The sequence below is a fragment of the Patagioenas fasciata genome, chromosome 7 (genome assembly GCF_037038585.1).
Source record: "Patagioenas fasciata isolate bPatFas1 chromosome 7, bPatFas1.hap1, whole genome shotgun sequence".
Lineage (NCBI taxonomy): Eukaryota > Metazoa > Chordata > Aves > Columbiformes > Columbidae > Patagioenas > Patagioenas fasciata.
This window is the reverse complement of record NC_092526.1, coordinates 24,860,560-24,878,138: the sequence shown is the minus strand read 5'-3', so window position 1 is coordinate 24,878,138 and position 17,579 is coordinate 24,860,560. Positions and strand designations below refer to the sequence as shown.

Below are 17,579 nucleotides of genomic sequence, written 5' to 3'. Positions count from 1 at the left end.
TAGCACTTTGTCCAGTCACACTATAGGAAACAGAGAACTACTACTGAAATGAATAGACTCACTTAAAAAATTTGGGTACATATTCAATGCTGTTTTCTTCCATGTACCGCCTCCGACCTCGCTGGAGTTCCTCTATTCTTTGTTTCTCTGATGCTGCTGCTTCTACGTTGCCTTCCTCCAGAAGCCTGTGTGAATAACAGCAGGTCCTATAGCGATCACACAGTGTCTAGAACAAGGGATTTTCTAGCACAAACCATCACAAAAGACCAGCAGAAGCCAAGACTGTCGTCTATGTTGTACCCGCTTTCAGATCTAGTCATTACCTTGTAAAATAAGAATAACCAAGGTGTGACTCCCCAGTTACATGTACCTGACCTATAGCCTAAGGCATACACTTTCTTCAGTAACTTCCACATGTCACAAACATTGAAGTACTATGAACTGAGAATTCGGAGGGAATTAATGTTGCTTCCATTCTTAACGGGAGGGCACAACATTTCAGAGCCTGTCTTTCCAGGTTGGTATGAGGAATCCTACTTCTGCCTAAAGATCACACTATAGCTCCACTGTACCAACAAGATGCTTTCTATAATACTTTCCCTCAACTGGGTAAAGCAGAAATTTGATCGCAATGCTGAATTCCTTCTCTGCTAGCAGAATCCTCCAAAGCTTAGTTCAGACTGTAGTGAAGACACACACAAAACCCAATACTCAGACAAATCCAACCTTAAACCACCCAATGTAAGTGTATATATGAATATTCTTGCCTTTGATCTGGCCTGAATCGTGCATCTGTTCTAGGAAGAAGATCTTTCAGTAAAGGATCTAGTTCATTGAGCTCAATAGCAAACCTCGTGAAGCCATAATAACGTTCATAATTGGTTGGCATGGAGCCTGTAGGAGTATGTGTGAGAAAGAAGAAAACTTTTTAACTATTACTCTAAATATGCAATTTCTTTATTAAATTATAACAGCAAAAATATTAATATATTTTATTCTTACATACAATTTAAAAGTATCAAAACCTATTCTCTAGTTGGAACAACATTCACTAAAAATTAATTTCAAATGCCCATTCTGCAGAAGTTGTAATTACAAGCTAATAGACTCAAAACTTGTATGATCTTCCTTCCTTTTAAAATAAAAATCACCATTTTCAAGATTTTCAAGTTAAACAGAGTTTCCTGTTTGCTGGAAAGTGGGCTTATCAAATGTCTGTGTAAAAGCTAACCTTAACTGATCTGCAGTTAATTTTGGCATATAACACTCACTCACAGACTGACTCAGCACTGCCCAGCACCATCAGCACTAACGGCACTCAGAGTAGACACTGCAGAGAGTAGGGTGTAAAGTAGGGTTCAAAATACTGTCACTACAGAGTAGGGTTCAAAATACTAATACTGACAATTCCAGGATAATCACTCTGCATGTACAAAGGATACTGTAGGTGCAAAGGATGACTAATTCAACCTCAGTGTCTCTAGGCAAGCAAGTTGAAACCAGCTCCTGAAATCACAGGAGCCTGCCATCTCTGAAGACCAATCCTTTAGGCTAATAAAGCATGAAGACAACAAACTCAATTAACTGGCACATGAATCTTGAATTCTTGAATCCAAATAAGCTACTCTGCTCTCTGTGAGAAGGCAGGCAGGCCCAGACATACAATTATTTTTCTTAATTTTATTCCTATGTGGACACCAAGACCCCAGAGTATTTGACCAGAAGCCAGACTAAGATGCAGACGACTATGCCCTGTAAGAACATGTCCATTTACTATTATCATAAACTGATGTAAATTCTTGTTTATTTGTCCAATACTTTGTATGTCTCCAGTAGTATTTTGTGTATTTAAACTAACGGCTAAGAACACTTTATAGAGTTTAGGGTTACACCACAGTGCCTACCAGAGTTTACTACAAGCTTCTTACCTGGCCTCCATATACATTTGGCTGAAGGTGCAACCCCACAATAAAGGCCTTCATGCCACTTTCCAAAAAGGCGATGAACCACCTTCCCTTCTTGATCTATCACAACACCCTGGACCTCATTTACATTTGAATTCCAGTAGTTCACCTGCAAGTTTAACAAAGAATTACTAGTTTACACTGGGTTTTGGTTACCCATTGTACCAATACAGACACTGCATGAATCTTAGTTTGTGGCACCGACTGTCCTAATTTTGTATTGGAACAGCTCACACAGAACCAAAAATATCAGAGTTAGAAATGCAGAAGATGTGAATATTAATTGATTTAGTACAACAGATGAGAAACCCTGAATGATTTGATATGTGATTTTATTATAAAAGTATTTATCTGCACATCTGGGAACTATATTGTAGTTCATTAACTCAAATCCCACAGAATTCAGCAAAAATGACACTTCAAAACCTGCAAGATCAGACCCAGCCATGTCTCTTCTTTCTATATGGAGAAATACTGAATATACTTGTACCTGTAAGGGAATACTTTGATGGGTGCTGCACACTACTGTTTGCAGCAGGGAAGACATGCAGCCAGTATTACTTGTTAGTTGTTGCTTTCTGTTTCTCTTCTCTGTTTTGCTTTTATTAGACACTTTTCTTTTTTATACTTTCTCCTACTGAGCCAGTTGTCCATTCTCGGAACATCCATCAAAACATGAATTTCAGATTTATGGTAACGCACAATTGCTAACATTGCAGTGGTATTGATGTATTTTGTTGCAAAACGAAGACAACTTACTTTTAGGGAAAATAATTTATAATAACATAGTTATACAGTAACCTGTATATATATATGGTCCTTGCCTGGATATTAAAATCCTATGAACCCAAACAGTGTTATTTAATCTAAAGAGATAAAATATCGAGTACCAAATTCTAGTAAAGGCAGAAGTAAAACGGCACAGAATTCTACAGTGACATTGTGTTTTCATTGTGGTGATAGAAAAGCTGACATTTCATTTTTAACCTAAAACCAGCAACAGTATAGCACACAGCTATACAGCAATGCAACACACTGATAGAAAATGTTCAATGAAATTAGAGACAAGCTACTTGATATGGCAATCTTAGTTGACAATTTACATATCTACAAATGTTGGTAAGACAAAATGTGGAATGTAGATTTCAGGAATACTGAAGAAACATCTTGAGGTATGCTTAAACTGTGCAGTTTTATGACTATATGATATGTATTAGAATACGTGTTACCTTGACAAATGTGAGTTTACAAATGCAAATACTGCTTTTTGTATTTCTGATAGTTATCTCTCCATAGTGTTCTATCCACCTCCTTCCACTAAGAATATTATGTATGCAAGTAGTGACTTTGTTCCAGACATAGTAGTCTCCGTACCTAAGAACAGATTAACAAGTAGTTGGTAACATCTATTAATCATGATCATTACAGAGAAGAAAGTAAAACATAGCTCCATTATCATAAATACAAGACCATATTTCTCAAAAACTTATGAAACAACAGTTTACTTTAATAAAGCACTGGCTCTGAACATGTTACTCATCATCCACAGAGGAGCTCACCTAAGCTCTAGTGCAGAGAACTGAAGAATGGACATTATGAACCACTACAACCCTGCACAGCATATTCACTGTCCTCAGAGCATTAAGTGCTTTGGCTCCAGTTCTTTTAGGGGCAGGAGAGTGACCCAAAGATCAACATAAAGTTGAATTGATGTTATAAGCAGACAATGTAATTAATTCACAAATAGAACAAAACAAATATGGAAAGGAAATAACAGACAGGAAGTAGGAAGCAGAAGCTGAATGGCATATCATCCCATTCCCTCTGTAACAGAGCATCTCTACTGTCAAACAAGGGAATTATATTGTATAAAGCACATTCTCCTTCAGGGCTGAGAGGCAAGCAAGACGACAGAAGACACAGATGCTCCTGAGTGTATTGATTTCAATTTCATGAAATAGATAAGGAGGTGAAGTGCGGTGATGCCATACTGTTAGAGGCAGAAGGAAAGGCTGGCTGCAATGTACATGAGCAACAACAGTACTGCAAAACTATCAGACATGTTTAAAGTATCCTCTCCTTGCATATTTTCAGGATTTAGAACTTGCAACCAGTCTTACCTGCGGTGAAACAACTTCTCATTACTCTGTCAAGGTCTGAGGAACATGCTTTGGCTAATCTACGTTTTGATAAATGACCTTACATTGTTACTAGTAGTTGTTCTGAGGGAACACTTAGTAGTACTGAGACTCTCAGTAAAGACAACACTAGCTGCTGGCAGTCCTATATCGCAGCCTTGTTCTGAACAGCTGATCACTACTGCACATGCAAAAGTTGGATTCTCTCTTCTAAAATATTTCTATCCCACTCCGTCTATTGCTTTCTAGAGAGTTTGTATACTTTTCCTCCAAAATACCAAATGGGTCTTCAGGATCAAAAATGCTTCAGTATCCCCATCTGTGCACTGAGGAGAGATTTGAGCCAGGCACTAACTCTTACCAGTACAATTCATGTGATGTCTGCATACACTTCCCCCAACCCATTCACAAGGCAGCACAGATTAGATTGCAGCAAAGATTGAAAACGAAAGAAAAGAAGACAGTAGCTTACTTTGGAAGAGTCACATTCAAGGTTCCAACTGGCAGGATTTCCATTGATTTCCCCCAGAATTTGTTTTTCCACCTGATATCTGAATATAATAGTGAAAGATTTACAAAACTGAAAAGAACAAAGTCTCTCCCTGGCAGTGATCTGTGTGGCACATGAGATGACCTGTGCCTGATCATCCAGTTTAAAACAGGACATTATGAGGTTGCCATGAAAATACAAAAGAAAACAAAGCAAAAGACTAGAAAATGACATAAGGTCAGAAAAACTAAAGATAAGTTTGACTTTCTTCTAGGAGTCATGCCTTAGCTACATTATTGTAAAATCTCTCATTGGAACATTCAATACAAATTAAATGTATATGCCAGTAGATACAAGGAAAGGAAGAGCTGCTTGTTCAACTGTGTAAAAAGAACTGCTTGTGTTTGTAAGAAATAATTATTTTCTTGGTAAAAAGCTTTTAAGCAGAAAAGTATAAACAGACTGCAAGTGACAAGGGAAGTTCTATTATAACACATCCGCTCACTCTTAAGATTGAGAATTTGGAGTTAAATAATTCAGACCCTCAGAGATACTACAAAAATAGTAAGTACAGAAATTTTGAGTAAGTTCCAAATGCAAAGCTCAGCTTGTACAAAGTTTTTACTTGCTAATAAAAAAGGAGTTTATGCTTTGGAATTAAAGAAGTATACCTTGCCAAAACACAAAGTTCTTCGATTCACAGTGACAGGCCGAAATGGGAGGATGGTGGCTAACCTGGAAAACAGTTTTTCTGAGTTAAAAACAAATCATTTTTGTTTCTAAGACAACAAAATTGCTACTGCAACATGAAAATACTAAATATCCCACACTATTTATTAGCCTATGAAAAGAGATGCAACTTAAGTTTGTACTTGAAATGCTTCCTTGTGATTACTATAAAAATATATACCTTCTAGCACTTAAAGTTCACTCATACTAACAACCTTTCTTTACTACTAAGAAAGCAAACCATTCTAACCAGAAAGAAAAAACAAAGTTGCTCTATGAAATGAAGAAACCAAAATCTAAATCTAAACAGGAGTGTCTATCTAGAAACAAGCTTTACCTGCTCTGAGAAAAATCGAAATCCTTTGTCTTCTCTAATACATTCATAAGTTTCACCAAGCACTGGGTTAAATGGCTTGCTTCCTGCTCTGAAGTATGTAGAGGCATAGCCTGATGCTGCAAAAGCAGCTATGAGAACCTGTGAAAATACAGACAAGAACGTAAGTGACAACAGGCAGAGATGCTGGTTCATTTGTGTCATCACTGTGTGATATCACACAACTCACTCCACTCAGAGTGAAATCTGGATTAATGAAGCATGCCTGAGAGTGAAGCCATATATCCCATTCAGAACCAGTATTAACTGTACTTTTGTTGATACAATTTGTTTTTCTTCATGGCCTCAGTCAGTCCCTTTCAACAGTCTCCTAAAATAACGATCTCGGCGAGATACCATTTTTCTACCTTTGACCAAGCTTAACACTCATGATTTAAAACACAGACGCAGTTCTGGTCTGTGCTGCCAGTGATTAAATATTACTGTTTATTTAAGATAGCAAAGCTCTGATTTTTCAGAGAACAGTGAAGAAGCAGGTAACATATTTACAGCACTGCTACCACTGATGCTTTGGGTATTCAGCATTTCTGCCAAGTAGTCCCACATGCCTCAGCCTGGGTGTGCAATTTGCATTTTTAAGGTGCATGTTAAAAGTTTGGCTCATATCCCCAATGTTGCACTAGATAACTGTAGCAGAAAAGGGGACTGCATCCACATTTCCAAGGAAGCTTTCAGTTGCACTATGGCTTTTCCTTCCTGAGCTCTCCTGACTCCTTCACTACTCAACTCCCAAGCTTTTCAACAAAGGAGGCAGAGTCCTACAGGGAAACATCCTGGTCTACTCAGTACAAATCTGCCCAGTCCTACAGGATCTCCCATTTTTGAGGGACATAAGGAGTCTTGTAGGAAAACAGCATGCGTTTATTAATAACTCAGCCCCCTATCGTAAGACAGGTCCAACTTCTTCAGTGGCAAGGAAAAAATACCAGTGTTTAGCAGCAATCGGTCTCCTTCAGGCCATGTGGATGTGGCAGTTCACGGACCTGAGCATCTGGCTATGAAAGCCACAGGGCACCTCTCTTCTCCCAGGTATCCACAATGCTGTCAACCCACAGCAGGGAACATCAGATATGCTCAGCAAGAATACTGCCAGCTTTCCCCTAGCAGCCTTTCCCCAAGGAACAGGAGACATGGCAGATCAAAACACCCTGACAGCTGAACATATGCTGTCAGTTAAAAAAACAAGACACGCTCACAGGGGATCTCAAGTCAGGCTTCCCAGGCAAACCTTGGCTTGGTGTTTTGGAACTGCTCTATTAGAAATTGCCTAGGATGACATCTTATTGACACCTACATTGATCATAAGCCAGCCACAGATTCGATTAGCTCTTGAAGGCTGCTGGACTTGATCACTGAAAGCCAGGAACGGCTGCTGCAGGGTTAGAAACTGCCAATGCCTACAGAGACACTCGTAGAGACTGAGATCAGTCTTCACATCGATGAGTCAAAACTGCAGAAGTTGGTCTGAAGCCTTGTTCAGACCCAACCTACCACCCGCAATTGTTCACAGCATTCGCCTCGCCCAGCAGGGAGGTCTGTTGCCTGTGGACAGGGAGAGCAAGAGGACCCTGCACAGACCTCCACTGAAACAGCTCTCTTTATAATACAGACATAAGAAGTGCCACGCTACATTTATTACCATGCGTTCATAAGGATCATCTGTTTCAGCAGCCTTGTCCAAGAGTTCACTGTATTCCAGCTCTTCACAAAGATGTTGCAAGGTATTCAGAGGTTCATTTAGCTCAACTGGCATGGATACTTTGGAAAGATCTTTGCCAATGTTATTTCTCAAAATATTCCACAGATTGATGTTACTTGTGTCAGGGCTGGGAGCTGGGAGACAAGTTCTCCGTCCATTCCTGAATGCACCTCCTGTTAGCTCACCATTAAGAACTGGAAAAGAAATAAAACTATCATAATAAGAAAGCACCAGATTAAGAAAAACAGATTTATCCACTGAACCAAATCACGGCCAGAACAAACAAGCACAACTTCACTGATTTCAGCTGAGTTGTCTTGTACAGACATGCAATAAATCTGGTACATGAACATAACCAACATAATTTCCCAAAATTTAAAACATAGTAGTATACTTTGCCGAGAAATGTTGTCTGCAACACTGGTATTGTCTTCGGATATGTTATCACTCACATCACTGATATAAGATTCATCATCAGAAGCCTAAAACATAAACAAAAATACTAATTAAATCAAATACATATAAAATATACTAACAAATTAGACAAAGATAGTTAATTGAAACACAAATATTCAAAGAAACCATCTCTACCCAATTAGAGCTTTTAACTAAATCAACTGGATGTTTCAATCAGCCCATATTGCCAATGCACAAGAAGCGTAAAAAAAATGCTATGCTCTCACCATGTTTCTCATTTCCTTGTTACGAAGACAAATATAGACATAAAATTTGCAAAAAAGTGACTTCAAATGAGATCAGAGATGAACAAAAAATTGACAACATAATGCGCTGGGGACAGGAGGTGAGAAGAGAGAGGCAGATTTGTGTTCTTTATAAAGAAAAACCAAGCAATAAAATGCAGCTTGTGTTTCAGCAAAAAAATCGTATAAACATCGACCTATCATTTCCCAAAACAAGAACTACATCAGTGTTAGGACTATTTTTGAGATTTTTATTGAACTCTTTTTTTTTTTCAGAAATGTTGTTCTGAAAATATTTTATAGAAGTTATTGATGACAGAATATTTATTATAAGGCCTATAGCATTTAGGAGTGATTTTGTAAAGTTTCCATTTTGTTTATACCATGCACACACACCCATTTTCCATGCTGATATAGACAATCCAGACTATTGAGATAACATGTACTTTACACCTGCCAGAAGCAATACGATAAGGAATCATTCCATTCTTTAGATGAACTACTATAGCCATGGTTCTGCCAACTTGTGGCACATGAGCAATCCTTGTCAAAGAGAAAATATGGTGGCATGCTCTTATTTCTTCTCACAGAAGAGTTGGGGTAGACCATAGCACTACTGTAGCTTTATTAAAAGGTATGTTTAAAAAAAATATTTTTTTAATTGAAGAATTTATTCAGGAAAGGAACATGATCCAGGAGCCTAAACTGTATCTGACTGCTACAACTTTGACTAGAGTGAGGAAATTTTTCATTATTATGTCTACTTCTCTGATTACAGAGAATAATTTTATATGTATACTAGAAGAATTTTTTTAAAAATAATATTTTAGTTGACTGCATAGATAGACATAATTTCTCCTGCCTATGTCATTCTAGCAAGGACATGTATTGAACAACAGCTACTGATACAAACCATTTTCAACTCATTTTTCCACTTCAGGGAACTTCTGCATTCCATCACAAGGGAGTCTCAGGTTCATTTACCTACACCTTACACATTCTGATACCTTTTGTTCTAGGTAACATTACAAAAAAAAAAAAATCATACAATAATGGTAGCAATATAGAAATCTGTCCAATAGCAAAGCTGTGGCATGCTGTCAGAGCCTACCTCATTTTCTGAGGAGCTGGCAGAGAGAAGCACCTCCTGTGCATCAAAGAACTCTGAAATGGACTCAGACATCGAGAGCCTGCTCTCGTTAGGAACTTGCTGAGCCAGTGGCAAACTGACATGAATTTGCTCACCTGTCTGGAAATAAAGCACAGACAATTAAAGTATTATTTCTAATAGAAAAGAAGGATGCATAGAAGGGGTAAATCACCTGAATAATTTTTCTATGTCAACTATAAGCACAGATAGTAAAGACAACATTTTAGTAAGGCTTTGTGTGTACTGACAATTACAAAACAAACTGCATTTTGAGCACTGAGATACATTTCTTCATCTGAGGCCTGCTTAGCATCAACTGCTAAGTTTTAGCAGCATGAATAATCACAAATCTAGTTCTGTATCCGGAGTGATTATTTTGTGGACAATAGCTGGATTGCGTCAGACAAGTTCAACCATGAAACTCAGATGAAAGGTCACCTGGTCATAAGAAATTACATCACTGGGAGGTAGCTTTGATACAACCAAAACTAAAATATAAAGCTTTATAAGGTCGGGGAGTTATAAGTTATTTTAAAAATAAATGCACTTGAGAAGCAGTTTAGTAACAAATATCTGAATATTCAGGAGGATGGCTATAATACAGATTTTTGTGCTTTTCTCCCATGTTTGTACTCCAAATCTCATTTGAATTATGCCATTAGCACTGATTCAATACCACTAAAGGTAATGAACTCTCTATGTTTTATTATAAAGAGAATTTAACAGCAAAGGCATGGGTTCAAAATTGTGTATACCAGTAGGTGGGCTAGCTACTTTAAATAGTGGAACAGATCTTCCTCTTCCTGCTATTGATGGGAGGGACACCAGGTTTCAATGTGTTACCATACAGGCTACACTTTAAGAAGGGCAGGAGGTGAAATGATGTTTCTCTCCCTGTACCATTCCACCACAGAGCTGCTTCTGTGGAGGGAAACAGGTTTCTAACTTAGTCCCCTTCTTTATACAGCATGTAGCTTCTGGGAGATAATACAGATTAAATTAATGAAGCCCTTCTAGGCACAGTTAACTCTTCAGATTGCAACTCCATCCCCATTAATCTTACTGCCAAAGTCCTGCAAATGGTTTTGTTGACATCTTAACCCCGTAGAATTATTCTATATAGTTGCCTCAAAATGCACTAACAAAAAAAAAAAAACACAGCTTAAACAAGCCAAGAGGTCGAAAAACACTCCCTCATTCCTTTTTCACTAGGCCTTATAAGCTTGTAGATGGTTTATGATGTTTGATGAATTATAATGGAAACAGAAGCTCATTTCAGTTAAAATTTTCAGGTTTTGTTAAACTAGTGGGACTTGGAAAAATACACATACCTGAAAAAGATGCTCACACAGGCACTATTTGCACACTGCAAGATTATGTATATAAAGCAATCACAAAAAGAAGTAAATGAGAGATCTGTGAACCTCTTTGCAAAACTCCTTCAGTCAGAAACACTTGTACCAAAATAATGATTTACATATGAAAAAGACATAGCTAATCAACAAAAAATACAAAATAGAAGAAATCGTAATTGCTCAGAACCCCACTGTAGATTGCTGTGCTGTGGCACTGCTTCACCTCTGTTTCCTGTTGCCAGTCTCCAACATGCTTCACTCTTGGAAAAATTGTTTGGATGTTTTCAAAAAGCAAATAAAAATAATTAGAAACATACTTTAACTTTTCTTTCTTGTTGGAAGAAATAATTAGGAGATGAAAGTATTTTAATTGAAATGGCATAAGGATAGAAAAAAAATAGTGGAAACGACAAATGAAAGATATTTTGGTAAAATGCAAGCAGAATGGTTGTCAAAGTGACCACATTAATTGTAACCTATTACAGCTTGCAAATTCAGATTTGTCCTTTTCATGAAGGAACCTGATTTGTTATTAATACAAATGTTTGGTAGTCTGTTGACTGATGAAAGCAAAACAAGACTAGATGCAGCAAACGTGATATTAGTATAGTGCTTCGTTCACAGACTGAACGTTTAGTTTTCAGCAGTGCTACTCAAGATACTAAACATCAGAGCCTTTAGGCACTTGCAACTTCAGGCCATTAAATACTAAATTGTTCTGTTGATTTGACAAGAAACTAAGATGCAGAGTTGGTTAGCTTCTGTGCTACATTCAAATACAGTAAAACCTCAGTAATTCCCACAGCCAATAACTAATATTCCAAAACTGGATTCCTTCCCTGTTTCTCTACAGAGACAAAACTGAGCTTTTTCATGAGATCTGACATTTGCAAAATAAAAGACAGGAGTTTTATGTAGGTGAAATATAATCTCACATTTTCTATAAATGAACACTTGCCAATCTGAAAAATTCTGTAATTTGTCAGGTGTGTTTCAGCTATTAGTGAGAATTAGCAAGGTTTGATTGTACTCTAAATCTATTAAAGGACAAAGTCTTACCTCATCAGGACTAGGGATAATATTTACACTGACAACCTGATCACAAATAACAGATTCTGAATGTATTCTGTTCAAGCGACTCCTTAGTTCAGCATTCTGGTTGAGAGCCTTAAAATAAAAATCGTACATTTCATTTAAAATTAAAAAGTAAGCATTGAACAGAAAAAAAACAAAACAAAACAAAACAGTTTCTTGCCAGCAATTCCCCAAGAAATCACAGAACCTCCTTTCTTCCATTTTTAGAGAGATACCTATTATTAAATGCTCTCTAACATAATTTAATCTTCTGGTTGGTTTGCCTTCAGTGGTTTTCAGGAGGCAGGAGAGACAGATATTCTCCCACAACATAACAGTGGCAGTCTGTTTTAATTCTTCAGGTAGCTCTTTGGCAGGCATACTGATGGGTTATGTACATTATGGAAATGGGGAGTGAATGCAGCAAAAAAGAATGAGACTGCAGAATAACAAATGGGAACTACCTGCAAAATGCCCAAAGAGGCAATTCTCGGTTTACAACTACACAGCCCTTTCTGAACCAAGGTTATCAGCACTTAGAGCCTGCAAACGGATATTGCTTTCTTTCCAGCAAAAACAACATATTTGCTGGTATCATTGGGTGTTTGCCCATCCAGTTCCATCTGATGTATTTGCTTGTGTGTACCCATTTCAAACCACTGATCCATTAGAGCAGGGGTGTCAAACTCATTTTCACCAGGGCCCACATCAGCCTTGCAACTGCCTTCAAAGGGCCGAATGTAATTTATATACTATTTGCTACTGTAAATTTATATATTACATTTATCCAGTCCTAAAATTACATTTGGCCCTTTGAAGGCAGCCACAAAGCTGACGTAGCCCTTGGTGAAAATTAATTTGACATCCCTGCTTTAGGGTGTCACAAATACCAATAAAATTCAACTGCTCTCTGGTATCTGCTGACTTTTCTCCTTTTTTAAAGCCCAACCTTGATTATAAATTTGGGTGCATGTATACATATTGTCTGTTATCTAGAAATAGTCACACGCAAGATTCTGAAATCCAGAAAAAGTATGTTACATGAACTGACTTAACCCTAGTAGGAACATATCCCCAGCACTGAGGATCATATAAAAGAACAACAGACAGACATACTGTTCTAGTAGAAAATTACTGTTATAATGGAGTAAGAATCTTCTTCTGCCTCTCCCTAGTGTAGACTCAGAAGCAGATTGCATGAATGTACTGAAACAAAGCAGGACCAAAGTAAAATACGTGAGCCAAAACTGTCAATAAACAGTTTAAGTTACTCTATTTTGCTTTGTTCTGAAACGGTCTGGACATGTTCACAGTTACCATCTACCAGGAAGCAAAGCTGATGACTAACAACAGCCTGGCAACAGCTCCTCAAACAGCCCAAACCTGGTCAGAAGATTGGTCAAACCCAGCCAAGTGACTAAGGTCAGATTTCTTCTTATTCCCCATTGAGACTATGAACTAATGTGTGACAGTGACTTTTAAACTGACACTGGAGGCCAGGAACAAGAAGAAAATAGGATCACCCCTTTCACAGAATCACACAATGTTAGGGATTGGAAGAGATCTCAAAAGATCATCCAGTCCAATCCCCCTCACTTAGATGAGGCTACACAGGAACGTGTCCAGGCAAGATTTGAATGTGTCCAGAGTAGGAGACTCCACAACCCTCCTGGGCAGCCTGTTCCAGTGTTCTGTTACCCTTACTGAGAAGAAGTTTCTTCTCAAATTTAAGTGGAACCTCTTGTGTTCCAGTTTGAACCCAAGTTTCATACAAGTTGTTGATAAGTCTCCAAAGTTCTTCATTAAATTTGTATTAATAACTAGAAATGGTTGTCCTTGTCTCTTGTCCTTCACTACAACACACAGTAATCCATCTGTGTAACATGATATGCATCTGTATCTATAGAAACCTTGTGCATCAGTTTTAATCTCACAGCAAATACCTCCAATTCAATAAGAATAACAGTGTGTGAAAATATATACACATTTGGGTGAAGTTCTGTTTGCTTTTAAACTTCTGCTCATATTTCTTGCAGATGCAGTATGCTACACTTCCTCAGAGCAAAAGCTTTTAAGTTTCCTTGACAATTAATTCAAAAATTTGATTTATTTTGCAACCTGAGGACTTATTGCTGTTTTATATCTTCTTCCCACTAAAGCAAATGTCAATTTTTCCTTTGGCTTAAGTGGGAGACGCTAGAGAGTTACAGGTGTGTATCTGAAAATCCGATTTACCCATTATTATTCTGTAACCCATGATTCATTTTACAGTTAGAAACATGGATATATAAAACAAATCTGAAAATATACAGTCAAAATTTAAAACTTGATTAGGAAAAGAAGAATATCTCCTTGGCTATACTGGAAACAGCTCCAGGATAGGTATCTAGGATTTGTATTAAAAAAATTTTATCCTTTTTCTTTATTTTGGAAAGCCAAAACAGACACATGCTTACAGAAATTAATTATATCCTTCACCTCCACATGCACTGAGCTTAAACCTATGTCATAACAGAACACGTCATAGTTCTGGTCAAGAAATTGGCTTTTTCTTGGCTCCTTCTACCTCCAGGAACAGCCAAAATACAAACTGAACAGTGCATCTGGCAGGCTAGATGTGCTTGAAATCAAATCAAGAACATACCTGAGAGAGGGACTGTCTGAGGTGTGCTATTTGAGCATTGTGGCCTGCAAGATCCTGCTCTGAAACAATCTGCTTAAGCTTCTCCTTCTCTATAGCTATGCTGTTAAAGGCAGACTTCAAAAGAGAATGCACTAAGCAAAAAGAAAAAAAAAAAAAAAAGCATGTTTTCTCAGCAACAGAACTGCACATTGACATCTATCACAATATTTCAGCAATACAGACAGTGAGATTTCCACCCCACAATTACAGGAATTTGAAACAAGGATATGAACTGCAAGTAATCCATGGAAATTAAGTACAAACACAGCTTGAGATTGTAATGTGCATACCATGTGTTCACACATATGTCATCTGAGCTTATTCTTGGTGCCAAACATATGGAAAGGTGCATACTTGAAAAACCTGTATCCAACGTGTGTTATTTTCTTTCATTCTAAAAGTTTTCTTTTCAGAGTAACAAAAAAAATCAGGTCTCCTAAGACTTAGTATTGCACCAATAAAGAGGATTACTTGGGTTTTAAACAATTTTTTGACATTTTTTTAAGACATCAGTCTCCTGTTTTTGCTATGTTACCTAATGGATAACAAACTTATAATAAACCCTTTTAAAAATAGTATCCTTCAGTCTGTAGGACTGTTAATTTATTGGCAATAAAATGGCATTTCAAAGCTACATTCTAGAAATAAGCTCTTCTGTTGTTCCCACTGATGTAGAAAACATTGCCTAAAAATGAACTGTACAACATTGTATGTAGTGGTGACATTCTGATTCATCCTTGGGGAACAATAAAGCATTTTATTGAGGGGAAAAAAAAGTTTATAAATTCAGTCACATATTTGCAAGATCCAGAAAGCAGTTGTGTAGACTTATAAAAAAATCTTTCTTATCAGACAGGATTTACGTATCTCTTTATTCATGACATCCAGGGAAAATGTAAAATAGATAACATATCATCTTTATCTAAGTCACCTGACCAGCTAAAAATTCTTCCCCAAGATTATCTAATGCAGTTGAATGCCCTGGCCACAGCTAAGTGAAGACAATAAGTAAACACAGCAGAGAAGCACAATAAAGGAAAGGCTTGAAATTTCCAGTTACCTTTTTGTGCCATCAGGCAGAATTCTTCTTGAAGCTTCATGTATTCTGTAGAGCACTCCAGAGGGTCCGTTACGTGGCTCGGGGGAGTCTGAAACTCGATGTCTGCACAAAGGTTGGGGTTGGATGAATGCAGTCGAACGGGTGACATTGTAGCACTGAAAGGGACCTACAGCAAGAAATAGCCAAGAAATATGTTCAAAGTGCAACCGACCCTTTGACTCTGTTGAAGCAAAATACAACTTTCATCTGAAAGCAGAAGACTTAGTTCATGAACATGGTAAGAGTGAACACGTAAGTTTTTACTCTCCTAAATCTCACCACAGCTGAAGCAGAAGAGGCTTGATTTTATTTTTTATTTCCTACAGAAACAGACAAAAGAAGGCCTAAATACGTAGCTAGAAGCTGACAATGGAGCATTTCAATTCAAAGATTTACAAAAATGGACCATTTCCTAATGCTTAAAAGATGACTGGAAAACTGAACCATGACACATGCCACTTTGTATTCAGACATTTGAAAATACATGTTGTATGACTCTCTTGTTACAATACCAACATTTGAAGTATGCAAGCTACTCCACAGATCTAGAAATACAATATAATATTATCAAATATATCATAGAAGTGTTTTGAAACTACTTGTAAATCATGAGTTGGAACTCACTGTCCTGGCAACTATGAAGAGGGAAAAAGCATATTGTCTTTCTACAGTCTTTCTAACTAAACAAACCATCACCAACAACAAAATCTAAACTCCACCTGATTTTCCTTTGAAGTACATGATCCATAAATGCAAAGCGATACATTTTAGTAAGATGGAACACACAATTTAGTTTATTATCTTTTCCACTTCTCTCTTCTCCACTACACTTTCAGGTATAGTAATAAAAATATACATGCAAATCTTTGTAAGTTACATACACCTGTATCATGTATACTGAATATATATGCTACATATGCAGTGTATGGCTACCCTTGTTGTATATGTGATGTGTGCATGTAAGCATATGCTGTATTTTATTTTAATTTTACCATTTACACACATTTGTAAAAAATCAGGTCAAGAGCCCAATTTTCAAATTTAAATGCAAAGGAATGCCATGCAGAACCACATCTTGTTACTTAAATATTAAGCACTGTTAAACACATCAAACACACTCAATCTAACTTATTTAATTGTATTGATCAAATGTATAAATGTAGAATTTCTATACTGCAGCCCAATGTAACCATTCAAATACGAAAAATGGGGCCAAAATATAAAATGTGTCTTCCAAGGCATGATTAAGAGCAGCAGATAACATAAAAAGTCATATTACTAAGAATTCTTATCAACGGATAAGTTCTACACTACTGGTAGTATTTGAAATTGGTACCTTGACATTTGATTAGATGAGGGAACAGTTTTATCAATCCCTTCCTGTAAAAGTTTTCATCAATATATGTTTTATGTTTCTGACTCCAATGAAACCTTCAAAATCCTGTTGGATCTATTCATCACATCTCATTCCACTCATGAGCACATTCTGCAAAATACCATTTTCCATCTTGTTCTTCCTCAATTTCCAGATACATATAGCACATAAAATAAGAGCTCTATGGTACCTATTCAGTTTAAACTTTATTGTCTTCTCTCATGTGTTTTGACTTACAGCTATATCAATAAAGGAGGGTTTTTTTAGTTGCCTTATTTTAGCCTCGTATCAGGGAGACTTCATTGGCAAGAGATGTAGAATAAATTCCTTCTGATCGTACTGGATGTTTATCCCTTTATCTTCTTCACAAGTACCAGACTGCCTCTCTCAACAGCCCAAAAAGACTAGGTTAATTGACTTGTGTGACTGAATGTAGGTTAATTCCAAGTTTCCTTTGGAAAACATTTTCACTTTTTAAATCAGAGAGCATATACCCCAGAAGTTTCTGACTGGGAGCACCATAAAGGTTCCATTGCTTCAGGTGGCTCCACGACAGCTGTGTGTGTGGGGAGCACGTACCCAACCCTCCAGCCCATCCAGAAGGCAAGGGGAAAAAAAGTGATTCCAGCTCTAAAGCAGGAGCTCGAGGGGGAGCCCCCACAGCTCCCCAATGCCTGTGGTGATGGGGCAGGTGGCCCCAGTCCTATAGAGACCAGCAGAGCTGCAGG

The 17,579-nt window shown here is 37.4% G+C and overlaps 1 protein-coding gene across 5 annotated transcripts in view; it reads right to left on the bottom strand.

The window, feature by feature from the left end:
* Positions 1-17,579, bottom strand: part of OSBPL6 (oxysterol binding protein like 6) — a 104,522-nt gene that overhangs the window by 11,554 nt on the left and 75,389 nt on the right. For all 5 annotated transcript variants that reach the window (XM_071811137.1, XM_065840877.2, XM_071811138.1 and 2 more), the window contains 13 exons: positions 15,438-15,603; positions 14,339-14,469; positions 11,680-11,787; positions 9,227-9,364; positions 7,809-7,896; positions 7,355-7,608; positions 5,659-5,796; positions 5,264-5,327; positions 4,575-4,653; positions 3,194-3,338; positions 1,929-2,073; positions 768-894; positions 63-185 (listed from right to left, as the gene is read on the bottom strand). In XM_071811137.1, the coding sequence (XP_071667238.1) occupies positions 63-185; positions 768-894; positions 1,929-2,073; positions 3,194-3,338; positions 4,575-4,653; positions 5,264-5,327; positions 5,659-5,796; positions 7,355-7,608; positions 7,809-7,896; positions 9,227-9,364; positions 11,680-11,787; positions 14,339-14,469; positions 15,438-15,603 (1,706 nt within the window). The remainder of the gene's footprint in view (positions 1-62; positions 186-767; positions 895-1,928; positions 2,074-3,193; positions 3,339-4,574; positions 4,654-5,263; positions 5,328-5,658; positions 5,797-7,354; positions 7,609-7,808; positions 7,897-9,226; positions 9,365-11,679; positions 11,788-14,338; positions 14,470-15,437; positions 15,604-17,579) is intronic.